The sequence below is a fragment of the Orbicella franksi genome, chromosome 3 (genome assembly GCF_964199315.1).
Source record: "Orbicella franksi chromosome 3, jaOrbFran1.1, whole genome shotgun sequence".
Lineage (NCBI taxonomy): Eukaryota > Metazoa > Cnidaria > Anthozoa > Scleractinia > Merulinidae > Orbicella > Orbicella franksi.
The window spans coordinates 8,973,280-8,990,000 of record NC_138147.1 but is presented as its reverse complement, the minus strand read 5'-3'; the positions used below and the strand labels follow the sequence as shown (position 1 = coordinate 8,990,000).

At 40.8% G+C, this 16,721-nt stretch overlaps 2 protein-coding genes across 3 annotated transcripts in view; both read left to right on the top strand.

Annotated features, from left to right (window-relative positions):
- Positions 1-7,184, top strand: part of LOC145481101 (transient receptor potential cation channel subfamily A member 1 homolog) — a 43,287-nt gene extending 36,103 nt beyond the window's left edge. For both annotated transcript variants that reach the window (XM_081459494.1, XM_081459493.1), the window contains 2 exons: positions 2,202-2,369; positions 4,485-7,184. In XM_081459494.1, the coding sequence (XP_081315620.1) occupies positions 2,202-2,369; positions 4,485-4,667 (351 nt within the window). In that variant the 3' untranslated portion in view covers positions 4,668-7,184. The remainder of the gene's footprint in view (positions 1-2,201; positions 2,370-4,484) is intronic.
- Positions 7,185-11,050: 3,866 nt separating this feature from the next.
- On the top strand, positions 11,051-16,459 carry LOC145481100 (ubiquitin-conjugating enzyme E2 J1-like). The gene is made up of 8 exons (XM_081459492.1): positions 11,051-11,208; positions 11,347-11,420; positions 11,951-12,082; positions 13,480-13,564; positions 14,029-14,134; positions 14,470-14,534; positions 14,788-14,849; positions 15,429-16,459. The coding sequence occupies exons 1-8, from the start codon at positions 11,178-11,180 to the stop codon at positions 15,972-15,974; spliced, it is 1,101 nt and encodes a 366-aa protein (XP_081315618.1). The 5' UTR covers positions 11,051-11,177; the 3' UTR covers positions 15,975-16,459.
- The last annotated feature ends 262 nt before the right edge of the window (positions 16,460-16,721 follow it).

The following is a 16,721-nucleotide window of genomic DNA, read 5'->3' as shown; positions in this document are numbered from 1 at the left end:
CACCAAAACATTACGTTTGATCATCGTTTGATCTATTGCTGCTTGAATCCTTGCTTGCGGCGGTTCGTTGTTTGTTCGTCACGCAATGCTGTCATCCCATTTTCGGGGGTAGGGGTAGGACAATTTCTATCCTAATATGTAACGGTCCGTAAGGCTTGGAACCACAAGGAACACACAATCTTGTTGAGTAGGAAGAGATTAAATTAAGCAATGAAAAGAATGAATAGTTAACCATTGCCCGTGTTGTCATCTTTTACTAGACAACCGCTACCTACACGCCCTGCGTAAATACTATAACGCTAAACTCGTACGTAGGTCTTTTCGCGCTGTGCAATTATTTTTGTTTTACATATAATACAGTAGGCTACCCTCGGGGAAATGGGAGGTGGCCGCTTAATAGGGGTTGGCAGCTTAATAGAGGTTTGTGTACCTTGAATGCTTTTTCACTATCGGGTTATAAATTTAGCTAAATTTCTTAGTAAACATGGAGTCAATTCAAGACAATCATGATAGACATCATTCTCGGAGACTCTGGGTCAGTTAGTGGGGGCGGGGAAAAAGTCTAAAAGGGTCTTCGCCCGAACTTTTTTCTCACCCGGTTAGACTTTTCCCCCGCTCCCAATAATTGGCCCTAGGTCTCCGAGAATGACGTCTATAATGATTGTCTTGAATCGACTCCATGTTCACTGAGAAATTTATAACACGATGGTGAAAAAATATTCAAAGTACACAAACCTCTATTAAGTGGCCAGCCCCTATTGAGCGGCCACCTCCCGTTTCCCCGAGGGTAGCCCAAAAATAATTGCACAGCGAGAAAAGACCTAGGTACGAGTTTAGCGTTACAGTATTTACGCAGGGCGTGCAGGTAGCGGTTGTCTAGTAAAAGATGACAACACGGGCAATGGTTAACTATTCATTCTTTTCATTGCTTAATTTAATCTCTTCCTACTCAACAAGATTGTGTGCTCCTTGTGGTTCCAAGCCTTACGGACCGTTACGTATTAGGATAGAAATTGTCCTACCCCTACCCCCTAAAATGGGATGACAGCATTGCGTGACGAACAAACAACGAACCGCTGCAAGCAAGGATTCAAGCAGCAATAGATCAAACGATGATCAAACGTAATGTTTTGGTGGAGTGCAAAGCAAGCAACTATCTACAAATCACTTAGCCGTTTTTGACTTACATGCAGTGGTGATCATACGTGTCGAAAGAGGGTCATAGATTCATGATATTCGACCATTAAATATGTTGACAGTTGGCGATGAACATCGGACGTTGTGTAAACAAAAGCAAACTTCTGCTTTATGTGCGACGAATGGTGACGGAAACACGTCAAATCGGCGTTTGGACCTGCCTTTTACAGCAAATAAGGTTAGAACATTTCGAAATTATCAGCTCTGTGTCTATTTCAACTTAATATAGCTCAAGACATGGGGCGCGTGCTAAAATATATGTCTAACCCGTAAATTGAAATTTGACGACGGACGGTCAAATATCTGCATTTTTAACGTACTTTGAAAAGCTCTCGCGTCGCTCACAATCATTTGCCCAAAGAAATTTTTACAGGAATCTGTAGACCATCCTTCTGCGATTCAACCACCAGAAGCGTAATCCATTTGAAGGTTTCGCACATGGTGAAAATCAATTATTTTTACGAAGTACTTTTAAGTGAATGAAATACATGTCTTCGAAATTTAATTATTTTACACCCAACAAAAACCGCAACATTCCCAAAAATCAACCCAGTACACAATTAAACGTTGCACAAAAATATTTTAGTGTTTTAAAGACAGAAGAATGATGTGGTTTTGCATGCGAAGCTCTCAAACTTGTTTAATAAAATGGTGCGTCAAATGACGATTTTAACGGAATTTGGTAATTTGCATATTTCTATGAAATAAAAGGATATTTTGCCAAAAAAACTATCCAGTAGTTTTTGTCATACCCTAGCCTATCTACCATAGGAATATGAGCGAAATCGAATTTTCGACCCTTGCCGCGAAATTAAGAATTTGTCTGATTTTTACAGGTAGGCACTCTTAAATGTTTTTGTTACAGTTTGCTGGCAAGGGTTTTGAAGGACCAATTTCCTGCACAATTTTATGAGGAACGGTCTGGCACGAATTGTTTAAGAATATATATTGTCAGTAATCACATGGTTATGAATAACTGATAGACGTTTTCTTCTTTATTGAAGGTTGATTTAGCAATGGATGTAGAGAAAGCTTTGCCAAGAGGTCTTCGAAAACGTTTTGTTCCAGACAAGCAAATAATTCGGCCAAATCAGTACTACGGATTCAAACGCTACTGGTACAGTCCGCCTATCTCTGCAGAGGATATCCAAACCGCACTTAACCCAAAAAAGGTCAGTGTCACGCGTAACGCTTCTTCTCGGAGGGGTTTTGCTTGACGAGCCAGGCAACGGTGACAGTCAGTCAGACGGTCAGTCTATCAAACAGACAGACACCTAGTCAGTCAGATAGAAAGTCGGTAAGTCAGTCAGTCAGTAAGATCCTCAATAAGTCAGTCAGCCAGTCAATTATAGCGGAGCTCCGGCGGCCCGAAGAGCCGCCAAGCGGAGCCCCATACTTATATAGGAAAGAAAAGGAAACCCGTGAGTTGATTCTCTCGTGGTTATCATGGCTAGCGGTATTGCTCGTGGGCGCGTACGCACGACGGCGACGGGGACGGAGTCGCGTAACATGGCGGCCATACTCAAAATAATAGGTTGACAGAGATATGCAGCCTTGGTTTACAGTGTACTTCTTTGATATTGGACATCCAAGTTATTTTCAATTGACACCTGTCAAAACAAGGTATCCGCTGACCAGTATCATGTGATCATATTGCGGGCTCAACTTTACAGCTCATTGAGGTCGAGTGTTTTTTAAAGTTGACCGCTGACCAAGTGCTGGGTTTTGATTGGATCGCGGGCTCCCTCAGGTTAACTTGTTGAAAACAGGACAGGATTGTTCAGAAGCCGGTTAACGCCAACCCAGGATTAAAAGTTAACCGAATTATAACTTTTTCTTCTATACAAATGTTTTTGGCCGCTTTGTTTTGTATATATAGTGATTATAAAAACTCAAAACAGAAGGCCAAACAATATACAGAAAACCTCAACGCAAAGTTGCAAAACTCAAATCAAAATTCTACCTTTTCCTGGGTTAGCTTAATTTGGTTCTGAACAACCCGATCCAGGAGCTACGCTTTTAGGCTGACCTAAATCTACATATTTCATTCGAACGGTTGGTAAATAAGGGACATTGTTTTATAGCTGGCGTTTTTCCCGCAACAGCGCGCCCATTCATCTAACAATGAAACTGCTTAGCGCGAAATGCCATGAGCGGGCAACATTGCGAAAACTACGACGTCAAACGGGAAACTGTTCACTGTTACCCGCAAAATGTTGACCGCTGTTGCGCGTGATCAGAGCCTGCAGTTGAAGGTGGCCTGATGTTGTCGCTGGAATCTCAGTGCGTTTTTCAGAATTTGCTTTTGTTTTGTTTTGCTATAGAACAAATCACTTAATGACTGGTCCCTTGGGGAATAGTGAATTTTGTTTCCCTCGAATCTCAATGTTTCCCTCGACTTCGTCTCGGGAAGCATGAAGATTCTCGGGAAACAATTCACTGTTCCCCTCGGGACCAGTCATTAAGTGTTAAATGTCCTATCTCTTATTAGTAAATCAGTCAGTCAATCCGTCAGTCAGACAGCCAGTCAGTCAATCGATCACTCAGTCAGTCAGTCAGTCAGTCAGTCAGTCAGTCAGCCAGTCAGCCAGCCAGTCAGTCGGTCAGTCAGTCAGTCAGTAAGTCAGTCAAACCGTCAATCAGTCAGTCAAACAGTCAGACAGTCAGTAAGACAGTTAGTCAGACAGACAGTCAGTCAGGACTTCATCAGTCAGACAATCACAAAGCCAGTCAATCAGTCATTTCCTCAATTCATCGTTGAATCAACCCACCAAACAAGTAGCAAGCAAGCAATCGATTAGATTAGTTAGTCACTTCAGCAATAAATAAATACGTTTACCTGATATTGGTGAAGCGTAGATTTTGTCTATAGCTATATGTATGGAAAGTTTACCTAGGTACCGGCTAAATGATAGGACAACCTAAGAGAATGCGAGGGAGGAGGGAGGTTAACACATTATGCACTGACAAGCATACGTCCCCAGACTCCCATATAAAAAGGACCTTTTAGGGGTTAAAAAAGTAGGCTTGGTACCTCCTAGGGTGTTCAGCTTCAAAGAGTCTACAGCGGAAGCTTTCGCGATATCTTTTTAAGGTATTGAGTGGAAAAAGGTCAGACTTTGGGGTAAAAAAATTTTCAAGCAACGGCCACAAGACAGGATCCTGGTATCTCTTAAGGGTTCTTTTCAAAATTTCCGACGAGCACCCCCGTCCATTTTATATGGGATTCCCTTCCCCTTGGTCTTCACAGGAAATGATTTTACTGAGTCTGTTGGTTTTCGTTGTAGAGTCCACTTGTAAGATTAAATGACCGAACAGAGGAGCTTCAGGAAACTGTGACAGGACTGAAGAATCGAATGAAGACAATGCAGTGTAACCAGGAGGAGATTCACAAGATGTTGAACGGAATCGTCAAGAAACTTGAAGCCATTGTCGAGGGAGACGACGATGAAGATGACCAGCTGTTTTAGTCACGTGATGTTGCCGCTGGTCGGTAGGAAATAAACAGCAGACACATAGCATACCTTACGGGCGAATGTGTGCCGACGTCATTGTTGCATTTTTCGTCATTAACATACGACTTTGCGTAGAGAAGGTATCACACTAGACGCGAACTGACTACAAACATCCCAAGAGCTTGTCAAACTTAGTAATTAGTGAAATTTTTCGCTCCTTGGGTGCGGAGAAATTGGCTTTCAAAAACTGCAAAATTTCTAGGTGCCAAAAGCGCTAATGAGTTCCTACATTCTTTTTAAAATGGGACAGTTCCAGTTAATCGTGCTATGCCAATTTGTGTAATTTGATTAGAAACTGTATCGGTTGTGCTATTCAGGCAAATATTGTAAACAAAGATTTCCTTTTAGCTGACCATTAGAAGGTAGCTCAGTTTTTGCTGGCAATATGTCCAGTAGCCACGTACGCTTGAAAATAAACTGAACGTATAAAGATGTAATATAGCAAACACAAAAGACCGTGTTTGACCACATTTCCAAACACCGAGACGAGAGCTAAAAATTCGACGCGTAGCGGAGTACTTTTGAGGAACTACGAGGTTTTTGGAAACGTGGTCAAACATGGTCTTGAGTTTTTGATATATCTTCTCAGTTTAAGCTAAAACTAAGGAGAAAACTGATAAACAAAATTGTAGAAAAAAAAAATTGTGCTAAGTAAGATCAGGAGCCCGTTTCTCGAAGGTCCCGAAAGGTTTTCGCAACCGGAAAGCCGAAGGAAAATCTCGAACCTTATGATTACAGAGCTGTTTTATTCACATATTCTCAATATCAGCAGAGGTTCTCTTCATACAGGGAGTTTCAAGCGTATACACCTCTCGGTTTTTTGGTACAGATTATCTAAAAATGGCTTTGTGGGCCCGAAAAGTTTCCGGGGCTTTCGAGAAACGGGCTCCAAATATCCAAACGTAGTCACGTGATTGCCTTTGTTTAATTTATTAATTATCAACGAGTTTGAGAAGATACAAATACCCACTTGAGAAATAGTTTTTCAAAAACAAATTTAATATTAGACCAAGTAACCAAGTTTTCTAGTCGCTCACCCACGCGTGTCACGCAGTGCTACGTGATTTGTCTTGGGTGAATATTTATAAAGTGATGTAATGAAGTATGGAAGTGTTTTTCCCTCCGAAACCGGGCTGCGCACGGTGAATTTGAATTTGCAGCTGACCAAGTATATTGGTATTGGCAAATAAAAGTGAAACTTGATTTGAGTTTGTCTTTTGTTTTGATTAGTTCGCGTTGTTACGTTTTGATACATGTTCACGTGTAAGGCACTCTTTCCTCCGCAAAGCCTCAAAGGTTTTTTTTTTTTTCGCTGAACGATATGAGTGCAGGCGCAAGGTTACGTGAATTTTGCGCCTGCACTCACCTCGCGCAGGGGCTTTCTATAACGAATGTTTCGAACCTCTGCGGAGGAGAGAGTGTAAAGCAAACATTCAAACAGTTTCATTGCGTTTGTGCTCGGAAAACTGCGTTTCTTGGAACATCTGATTTCTTTTCCTGGAAAATTTCACAGTCCTAAGCAGCCCTGATTAGGTGAAACCCTTTTCAGGGAATGGTAGATATTGCGAGGTAATAGGACGACTTTTACTAATTCGCGGAAAGTGGGAAATATCCAAACGGCAGTGAAGGTTTGAGGATGACCTGCGCGAATAAAAATCATTGCTGAAAAAATAAGTTTGTCAAATGCACTGACATGCACGTTGCACAACAATATCGTGGAAATAAGATTGGTGGAAACCAATGGCTGGCCTTAGGATGCAGATATGTATGAGTCCTTTAAGCCAGCGCTGAGGCCCTTACTCATATTGTGCACCATAGTTAATAGAAGGAAATGGTTATACGAAACTCGACAAAGTTCTTTGTTGTGTGCGTTTGTTCTCTTTTTTTGGCCCTGACTGTGCACAAAACACAACTGTTGATTACTACTGACCGAGGAACTAACCAATAAAAAAGCAATCTCGTTCCCAGAGCCCACGTGTCTTTTGGTCAGGCGCTGACTAAAAGACACGTGGGCTCTGGGAACGAGATTGATAAAAACGTTTTGGTTACGTGACTCATGCATAGTGTATGAACGCAAAACAAAAGACTGTGCACGGTCGTAGACCTTCCAACATAAATCTTGGCATCTTTGTCTACTCCTTTGATGTTTGCCGGACCTCATAACCATTCCCCTCTATTAACTATGTCTGCACTTACTTTTTATGACCGAGTGCAAGCCGAACTTGTGTCGGAAGCCTTGCTCACGTGATGATGGTCGAGTGTGATAAACAAGAGTAGGGCGGCGATTGCAAGCTCCCCACTTCGAGGACTAACGTGTAGGGAAAAGGATCGGAGACGCACACAGTTCAAGAAATCGAAATTTTCGCGAACATCCTGGACTGACTATATCATCACGCTTGACCATCGTCATCGCTTGTGAAAACCTGTTGGACAAAAAGTCGAGTTCCCAAGTTTTTCCTAGTATGTCAGTACCCTGCACCCAAGGATAAGCACGAGTCAACAGTATCTTTATTCAATGAGTGATTACTAAATGTTAGGAAAAAGTAAAGTCATATACTGAGTTTAGCAATTTTAGCGTTGTCATCGCGCGTGTTAATTCAGTGAAAGAGTTATTCCTCGGAATCACTTTCAGAGTGTGTTTCTCCATCTTTTTCGTCCAATACATGCAGATTATCCCACTGCGTGTTTTCGGTTTCCATAACCTCAGTAATTCTTAAAATACTGTTTTGATTGAATTCGCGTTCTGGCACAATGTCTCGGCTGTCAAACTGGTTTGTGGCGCCATCGCTTTCACAGAAACTCATATCAAGTAATAAAATTCTTGGCTTTAGAGGCCTGGGCTCATCAAATTTTCGTTGGCATACGCAAGGAAGAGTGAAAACAACGTCTGTCTGTGACCTGGGTGCTAAGTCCCAGGACGTTATTTCCTCAGACTCAAAGTCGGGTTCGTCATCCATATACTCGCGTATAAGCTTAAGTCTAGACACACATCTTAGGCTTTTCCGTGTATCTCTCTCCATCTTGAATTCTTCATCAACAGGCCTAGGAGTTGAAACACGCGGGCTATATTCAGTAGGGAAACTCTTTTGCAACTCCTTCGGCATCTCACAGAGGACAGGCTGCGCCCATTTAGAGTTACCGCCAATAGAAAAGTAGTTAGCATCCTCGTGTGCCAGTGGCCCAGTCTTGGATCTCTGAACCTTGGTCCGAGCGTTTGTTAAGGAAAAATTCCTACAGAAGCTTTCCTCTCGTTTGATTCTCTGTATACCTCCTCCAAGTTCACAAACTTCGTTTTCGGCCGTTTGTTTGCAGTTGCTTTCTTGCAGTAGTTGTTTAGCAGCTCTTTTAGCTTCAAATCTTTCTGTGGCTTTTCTGACTTCGAACACTCTCCTACACTTTTCGCATTTTAATGAATTACCATCGCAGTGATGTCTTCGGCCTAGCGCTTTCCAGTGGAGAGACTTGAGTGGCCGGTCATCTTCGCCTCTTGCCAGCGTACCACTGGCTACTTCATGTTGCTTATTGCACTTCATCTCCTTGACAGAAATGATGGTGTTAGTCTTGTAGAGATCGTGTGGAGTTGACTGCTGGGAAAGTTCAGAGCGAAGCTTCTGTAGATTGGCAAAGCGTACCGATCTGCGTGGCTCTTTTGGAATTTTAAACACGTCGGGCATTACTGTATCCGGCTCCAGAACTGCATCTATAGCTGCTTGTTCAGCTTTTATGATACGTTGCGCAAAGTGCATTTTTCTTCTGCGCCAAGACAATCTCCTCCCGAGAGAGGCGTTGGCGGAGTTTCCACCGCTTCCGAGAATTCTTCGTAGCATAGAAGATTCTCCATTCTGAGATGTTAGACCTGGTAACATATCTGAACCTTCTGCACATTTGTCGGCAGCTTCTTCAAGCATAACTGAAAAAAAGAAAAAAAAAGAAAAGCGAATTAAATGCCACGAACAAACTTTCAAGTTTAAGTAATCAATTAATCAAGACGTCATAATATGAGGAAGTTTTAAGAAGCGCGCGCTCGCTCAGAGACGCGCGCGCTTCAGAGAAACTTGAATGTACGATTTACTTTTTTGCACTACGACATACTCTCAGTCCAGTCATTGCTACCAGCGGAGATATCCGGGGCAACGGTCCCGTTACAGAAGTCCAGTTGCTTTTTTTATTTGCCGAATTTCAATTTTGCTCTGTCTCTTTCTCGCACTGAATCTTATAGCCTGTTTTTCCATGGATCTAGCGCTTGTGCATATAAACAATTTCTTTCCTTTCCCAGAGACTACAGAAGTTGTTACGTTTTCCTTTAGATTAAGTAGGCAAATGACTTCGTATCCAAAATTTACGTGATTGTTTCTCTTTCTAACAAATCACAAAAGTCGGCCTTTTCGATGGCAAACCGAAGTCACTATAAGAGTACTTTTAAATTCACTTTATAAGTGTAATAAGAGTTGTTTTATTACAATATATGATTCGATTCATTAAAAAACTGTATCGAACTTTTTCAGTCGATGTTAAAGCGTAATCGTGATTAGCAATTAGATCATGAGCTTGATATCACTATTTAAAGAATAGAGTGTTCTGTCGAGGAACCATCGGCTGACAGCTGCCCCCGCGGAAATTTGATGTTCTTAAAACAAATATTTGCCCGTAAAGCGAAGCTTCGAGGGCAAATACGCTAGTTTTAAGAACATCAAATTTCCAAGGGGCAGCTATCAGACCGATAGTTCCGAGACAAAAAACACTCTATTGTCTTTATTATTCACCACTAAATTTTCTTCAGCGCGCTAGTTCAAAAATCATATAGCTGGTTTTCACATGATGTCACTAAAATTCGAACTACAAATCTATTGATCTTCCTGAGATTTTACTTAAATGATGCATGAGAGCAGCTGAAAACTAATATTCATACAAATTTTCGCTCCGAATGGGTTCTTGGTTTTGTGATAAACTACGCTTGAATTTCTAATCTTTTGCGTGACACGGTATTTACATGACGGCCTAGAGAGCTGTCATGATGGTTAAAAGAGTGACTTATTTCAGAGAACTAGGCTATCTGAACAGTTCATGTCTTAGAAAAAGTATTATTTTAATGTTTTAGAGTTCCTCGAGGGATAAATTCACGCTTTTGTAGCGAAACTCAGTGACAGATGTTTCTGTTAGTTTCCGGCCGCCATGTTGGTGCCCACACGGATGGGCACCAGCACGGCGTCTCCTTACAAATTTCTATAAATTTGTGTAAAAAATTTCTCCGCATATCTAGCATAAGCAAAATTGCTGTGACCAGAATTTCGGCGAGACCCTTTGCATATTTACCTTTTTTCATTTCCCTGATTCTGGACTTTATCTATTGACCAGTTTTGATTTTTATTTTGATCTATTTTGAATTGCGTGACACTGAAAACCAGCAATTGAATTATTATTAGATGAAAGCCGTTGACGTCAAATGCAAAATTTGAAAAACAAAACAGACAAAAACCCAATTTCAATTATTTATTTTCTAGTAGCCCGCTTGTTTACGGAAAAATTTTCTGAGCATCCGGGTATTTTCCTCAGACGGGCACTATGGGCTGTTATAGTTCACCACTAAATTTTCTCCGATTCTTATTGGTTTAAATTGATCACGTGACGCGATAGTGTTCATCCGTGGAGACACACTATCAGCCCATAGTGCCCGTCCGAGGAAAATACCCGGATGGATAGTACTCGTCCGTGTAAATGTTTCTGTAAAGAAGCGGGCTTACAGAAAGTAACCAATTGAAATGTATTAAGTGGGTTTTGTCTGTTTTCCTTTTCAAATTTTACATTTGGCTTTAACGACCTTTCACGGCTTTCATCTAAAAAAGGTGAAAATAATTCACTATGAATTTTGAACTGGCGCGCGTAAGAAAATTTAGTGGTGAACGATAAAGACAATGGAGTGTTTATGTCTCGAAACTATCGGTCTGATAGTTGTCCCTTGGAAATTTGATGTTCTTAAAACTAGCATATTTGCCCTCGAAGCTTCGCTTCTCGGGCAAATATTTGTTTTAAGAACATCAAATTTCCGCGGGGCAACTATCAACCGATAGTTCCTCGACAGAAACACTCTATTGTTTAAATAGTACCTCTCCGCGGACGAACACTAGCGTGTCACGTGATCAGTTAAACCCAATGAGAATGGGAGAAAATTTAGTGGCGAACTATAATGGCTTAATAGTATACGAGTAGCTATGCTAATCAGATTGCAGCATTTGCATTAGTATACTAGGGTCGTGCTTAGTCTGCCTGTGGCGTACATGGGTGACGGTTGCGTGACAAACCTCGTGAGACACCGTGCAGGACTGGGTCGAGTGTGGACGCTGACTTGTTCCTCGCAGTGTTCGACACGTAGACAGACTCAAACCGATAAGAGGAACCAAAATGAACGTTTGGATTTCTCCATAGTTTATTCATTCCAAAGGACGACTTTCGCTTTCTTGTTGCAAGATGGAAGCAAAATATAATTTAAGAAGCCCAGGTAGGCATTTATGTAGAACTTTGCAAACGAGGCAATTTAAATGCAGTGAAAACACTCCGAAACAATTTCCTTGATTCTCGAAGGTATCAAGATGGTTTGAGTTGGATTGTTATGGTTTTGTTTCCTCTTCATTTTCAGGCGTCAAACGTTTGATGAGGGAAGCCAAGGAGCTTAATGAACCAACAGAGCTCTATTTTGCCCAGCCCCTCGAGGTAAAAAATCGCTGCGATCGCGACTTGTGCTAAACATTTATGTGAAAGCCGGAATTTAATTTACGTATATTTACAAACAAGCTCATTTACTACAAGCTTACTAGGAGTATGCGACCTCTGGTTACGCAGAATTTAATTGATATAAGTTATGTCAATGGACACCAATCGGCTATTGTTGTCAGTTGTTGTTGGCAAACATAAAGGCCGATATCACAGCCACACAGTCGATATACGTGGTAGCTGAAGTTTTTAAAAATAAAATGTGATATTCAAATAAGCATACATGTACAGCTTGGGATGTCACTCAGCAAGAACGCCTTGCGTCATTCCTTACCAGTTGATACATGTTTGTAGGGATATGTGATGTAAAACAACAGGCTGGGCCACAGGATGAATCACTATCTTGGAGATAGTATGGTTTGTTTTGTTAACACTTATCCACTTGATAGCGATTTATCCGGTGGATAGAGTTATTCAGCCTTCAAGCATTTTATTGGGGCCAGGCTAACATGAGTGGTTACTCTTGGCAGGATAATTTGTTTGAGTGGCACTTCACTGTGCGTGGCCCCCCTGACAGCGATTTTGCTGGTGGACGATATCATGGCCGGATAACCCTACCACCTGAGTATCCCATGAAGCCACCCAGTATTATGTTACTAACGGTGAGTATTGTGAGGACAAACTCCCAGAGTAAAGCCTGCTTCTCGCAGACTGCACCTCTTGTCATATTTTAACTGCTTCCTGAGTAACAGAGAGTTCTTGTTTTAAAAATGTTTTTATGGCCAGTATTCCTTTGGGGGCGGAGTACTAATGTAAATTCAGGATAGGTGTGTTCTGCAAAGGGTCTTAAACCCTGACCCTATTTAAGGAAAAAGCAAATGATAGCGGATACCCTATTTAAGATCAAAATCCAACAAATGATACCCTGTTCCAGGGAAAATCAAAAACTAAGAATAACGTGAACAGGATAGTCAACTTTATTTCATTTCTTTAACAGTGGAAGTTAACGGATAGTAAAGTTTTAACAGTTCAGTTCTTGTTCATTTAGCTGGACATTTACACACTGCAATTTTAGCTGATACAATTTAAGTACCCTATCTAAGGATCACACCAGGAGCATGATGCCAAAAGATGCAAAAATGATACACTTCAAGAGCCTCAAAAACCCTACCCTATCCCGTGGCACATACCTGTATAGCCCATAATTATATGGGAGTACCCCCCTTCCTGGCCAGCATTTCCAAAGAACTGCCTTGGGATATGCCTGTGAAGTTAAATAGGAGTCAGGTTCCCAGGCATGCCAGCCATCATGTACTGGGGCACTTTCCATTCAAAATTTCAATTCTTATTTTTTTAATTCTTAATTCAAATTCCAGTTTCGATTCTTAGAAATTTCCAGTGGTGAACAATCTTTAGATTTGTGGAAACTTTCCCTAAAAATTCAGCACTATTTGCCTCAATTTAAAAGTTCTGGAATTTTTGGTTAAAAGGAAAGCACAACTAAAGTACCTAATTCTGTCCTTATTAATTAGGGAGTAGAGGTTTGTTTCATGGAGTAGACAGCTGACACTGAAGGGACAAGCCTCTGGGAGGTCTCGGGGCATGCTTCCCCAGAAAATTTTTAATATTAAGAGGCTCTGAAATGCTCTACTGTACACAATCTCTTGGAGATATTTCCTACTAAACAAATCAATTTTTGAAAAGGTCAAAATGCTAAGAATATTACGGGATTACAAAGACTTTTTTCAATTGTTATCCTACAACAGTAGCATAATTGAAAATGTGTACACCACACCCTGACCCCATGCCCCCTCTCTAGACAGTCAAGGTTCAGTCACGTTCCAAAAAAACCTGTGTTTTCCCTAAATGAAATGTACTCTTTACAAGTTACACATGTTTTATTTCACGATTAGTACATGAAGGTGGCTCAGAGATCCAAGTCACTGTTGTTTAAGCCAGTGGCTGGCACTTTGTGAGAACCCTGTATCAAAGTCTAATATCCTTGCAAGGTTGTTTTGACTTAATTAAATCGTGAATTTCTTGATTTTGTTTTTTTCAGCCAAATGGTCGATTTGAAGTAGGGAAGAAAATCTGTCTAAGTATGTCAGCCCATCATCCTGAAACATGGCAGCCATCGTGGAGCAGTAAGTACTGAGTGGAGTTTTTAGTTTATTCAATGCATGATTTCTACAGCTATAGTACACCCTGCAAACAGAGCCTCCCTGTAGTCTTGTGCAAAATTTGAGAGAAAAGTTAGCCTCAATACTTTATGGATAAGTCAACCCGGTAATTTCAGTTCTCCTTGCATATGAGAAATGTGTGAGAATCGGTCACTGAAAAATTGCATTATGATGACATTACCCTGTAGCTTTAACCCAAACAGTTCAGTGTACATGTACCTTTGGTTCCAAACATGCAAATGATCATGACTATTTTCAACAAAACGTTTTTCCAAGTCGCATAATTCATGTGGATACTGATTGTATGATTGTGTTAATTTTAACAGTTGACAGCTCTCGCAAAACAGGCAAATTGAGACGTGACTATTTTGACGCAACTCCTGTAATTCAATGTGGATACTGAACGTGTTCATTTTTACCTCTGACAGTTCGCACGGTGCTCATGGCATTGATTGGATTCATGCCGACTCAAGGAGCCGGAGCAATAGGCTCACTGGATTACACTCCGCAGGAAAGGAAGGTTCTGGCAAAAAAGTAAGTGTGCTGTGTCATATATTTTTCACCTGACTGTTTCATCACTGTAATCTTGATTTACTTACTTGTAAATTCAAAGAAGTTATCAATGAATAGTATCCTTCACAACTGCCTAGTAGCTGGTCAGGAAAATTTGTAAATCCTGTTTCATCAGACTGTTATTATTATATATAGACACACAATTGTCTATATATGGTATTTCTTTTGACAGTTGTCTGTTGTCGTGTCTGTTTGAAGTAGCATGTTTTGAGACTATTTTTCTAACCAGATTACTGCTTGCATATGAGTTTCTTTTGACAAACCTTACTGAATTGAACAACGCTTTTTGTATTAAGGTCACTTGAGTGGAAGTGCAATGGTTGTGGCATATGTATTAGGACAGCTCTGCGAGAGACTACTGGTATGTATAATTATGCTTTAATTCAGGTTTGCTTTGTAATTCTTGCTTTGCCATTTATATGTGGAGGTGTTAAGTGTATTTTCCAGTAAATGGTGCATTATTTTTGTTACTGATTGCTTGGAAGACTGTTGAAATTGTGCTTTCCAGCTAAGTTTGAAGTCATTTTTTAACTACGTGTATCACAGCATCAAAAGTGGAATGGATTTTTGATATTGATAGACATCACATCTCACAATAAATATGTTAATATCAGGTGATTCATCTAAAGAAGCAGAGAAAGAAGCTGCAGAGTTAGCGGCACAGATCACTTTTAAGGTAAGCTATCACAGTCTGCATGACATTGTGTTGTGTTCTTGGGTAAATATCACATTTAACACTCTAAGGGCTTTTCTCCATCCACGTGCATAAATGGGTATCAGTGAATTGTCAGAGTACCCAGACAAAATGTTAACGCTTGTGATGGACCAGCATTTCATATTGGGTGTGACAATACCCTCTTAACCTTTGGGTGCTTTCTACTGTGCCAAATATTCTGGAAATTGAGATGGAAATTAAATGAAACTGTAAGTTTGGTCTCACTAGAAAATGTCAAGTGAAAAAGGCCAGATTTGAAGGAAGTCCACTTTGACCACTTAGACCAGTCAGCTTGAAATTTGTCGTTCCATTTTGACAAAACCAGTTTGTCACCCTACTTTAGTAGATTTTCACTTATGAGAGGGATTGAGGAAAGGAATTGAAAATGGCAAGAGCCGTTCTCCTCAGTTAACCCAGGTGGATCAGAAATACAACATTGGGTCAGACAGGCCATTAGCACCCTTCGTCTCAACTCAGTAATTTCCTATGTTTTGCACTGTGTTAACTAGTTGCCATCTTTCTATGTACTCAACTTCTCAGGGAGAGAATGAAAAGGAGAAAACCTCTGATAAAACCACAGCAACACCAGTGCCCACTGAAACAATCCAGTCACAGGTTGCAACGACAGAATCTATTTCTATGGCTAGTCCACAGATGGGAGCTTCATCTATGGGCGTACCTCCACAGTACTATGCCTCCTATCAGTCGACATACCCTTATTATGCAGCAGGATACCCAATGTACAACATGATGAATGCCAATCCTTTAGCGGCACAAGCTCATCAAAATACTGCACCACCTTCTACAGTGTTGCCTAATCAGACAGGCAGTGTTCCTTTACCAGCCAATCAGAATGCAGGAGATAGTAGCACAGCTAGTAGTGTACGTCAAAGGACTGCTGTCAATCATTTTACTGTGGGACAAAATACTCCTCCGCCGGCAGGAAATCTTTCTCAGGGTAATAGTTCTGTTGTCCAAACACAGCCTCGCGTGACGCAAAGCAGCATGGCCTCGTTAATTGTATTATGGGTCCTGGCTGTGTCTATCGCTGCATTGGTTTGTAGAAGACTCTTTATGGTATCATAATGTCACAACACCAAATTGTAGCCCTTGAACATTGTAGTAAGAGGGTAATACTGGGCAGTGAGAGGTAATTACATTCAACTTCAGGAGGGGCATGGTACATATCCCTCTAAATCCTGAAAGATTCCATGCATAGGATTTTTAACTTTGCTGTCTAACAGGAATTAATGATAAAGAAATCTTGTATTTACTGTCACAGTGCATAGCCAGCTTGTCACACCTTGCATAAGGCCATGATTTTATTAATCATAGGCGGCAAGTTTATTTCAAACTTGACATTGCATCACGTGGTAAAACCATTTGAAACACGTGACTACCGTTTTTTGATCACGTGTCAAGCTACGGTTTGAATGAGCCTGTGGTCTCTCCTTGATGTACATGTACATGAACATGGAGAAAATTGAAGTTTTAAAGTTAGCTCTTAAGCCTTGTAAAAAATAAATGGTACCTTAAGGGAAGGGATTAGCAATAAAAAAATTCAATGCTTTAATTGCTTGTTATTCCGTAATTTTCCAGACCAGTTGATTTTTCATCCAAAATTTCAGGCGTTTTTGGCTAAATGGTGAGAGGATTTTTGTGCTCAAAACTAAAGTTGGAAGAGCGCAGAAGGAAATATCGCAGCCGAATTGGTTATTAAAAACGTTCTTAGTCTAAACAACGCGTTGTCTCGTGAAGATGTTGAAAGCATTCGACAAAGAATGACCGAACTATGTCACTATTGGGCCTTTAAGAGGGGTGGGTTGGTGGGGG

Excerpts from the sequence above, each read along its gene's own strand:
- LOC145481100 (XM_081459492.1), top strand. The coding sequence starts at position 11,178 with ATGGAAGCAAAATATAATTTAAGAAGCCCAG. Across the intron at positions 11,209-11,346 it reads ATATAATTTAAGAAGCCCAG|GCGTCAAACGTTTGATGAGG; the intron begins GTAGGCATTTAT and ends CTTCATTTTCAG. Across the intron at positions 11,421-11,950 it reads ATTTTGCCCAGCCCCTCGAG|GATAATTTGTTTGAGTGGCA; the intron begins GTAAAAAATCGC and ends TACTCTTGGCAG.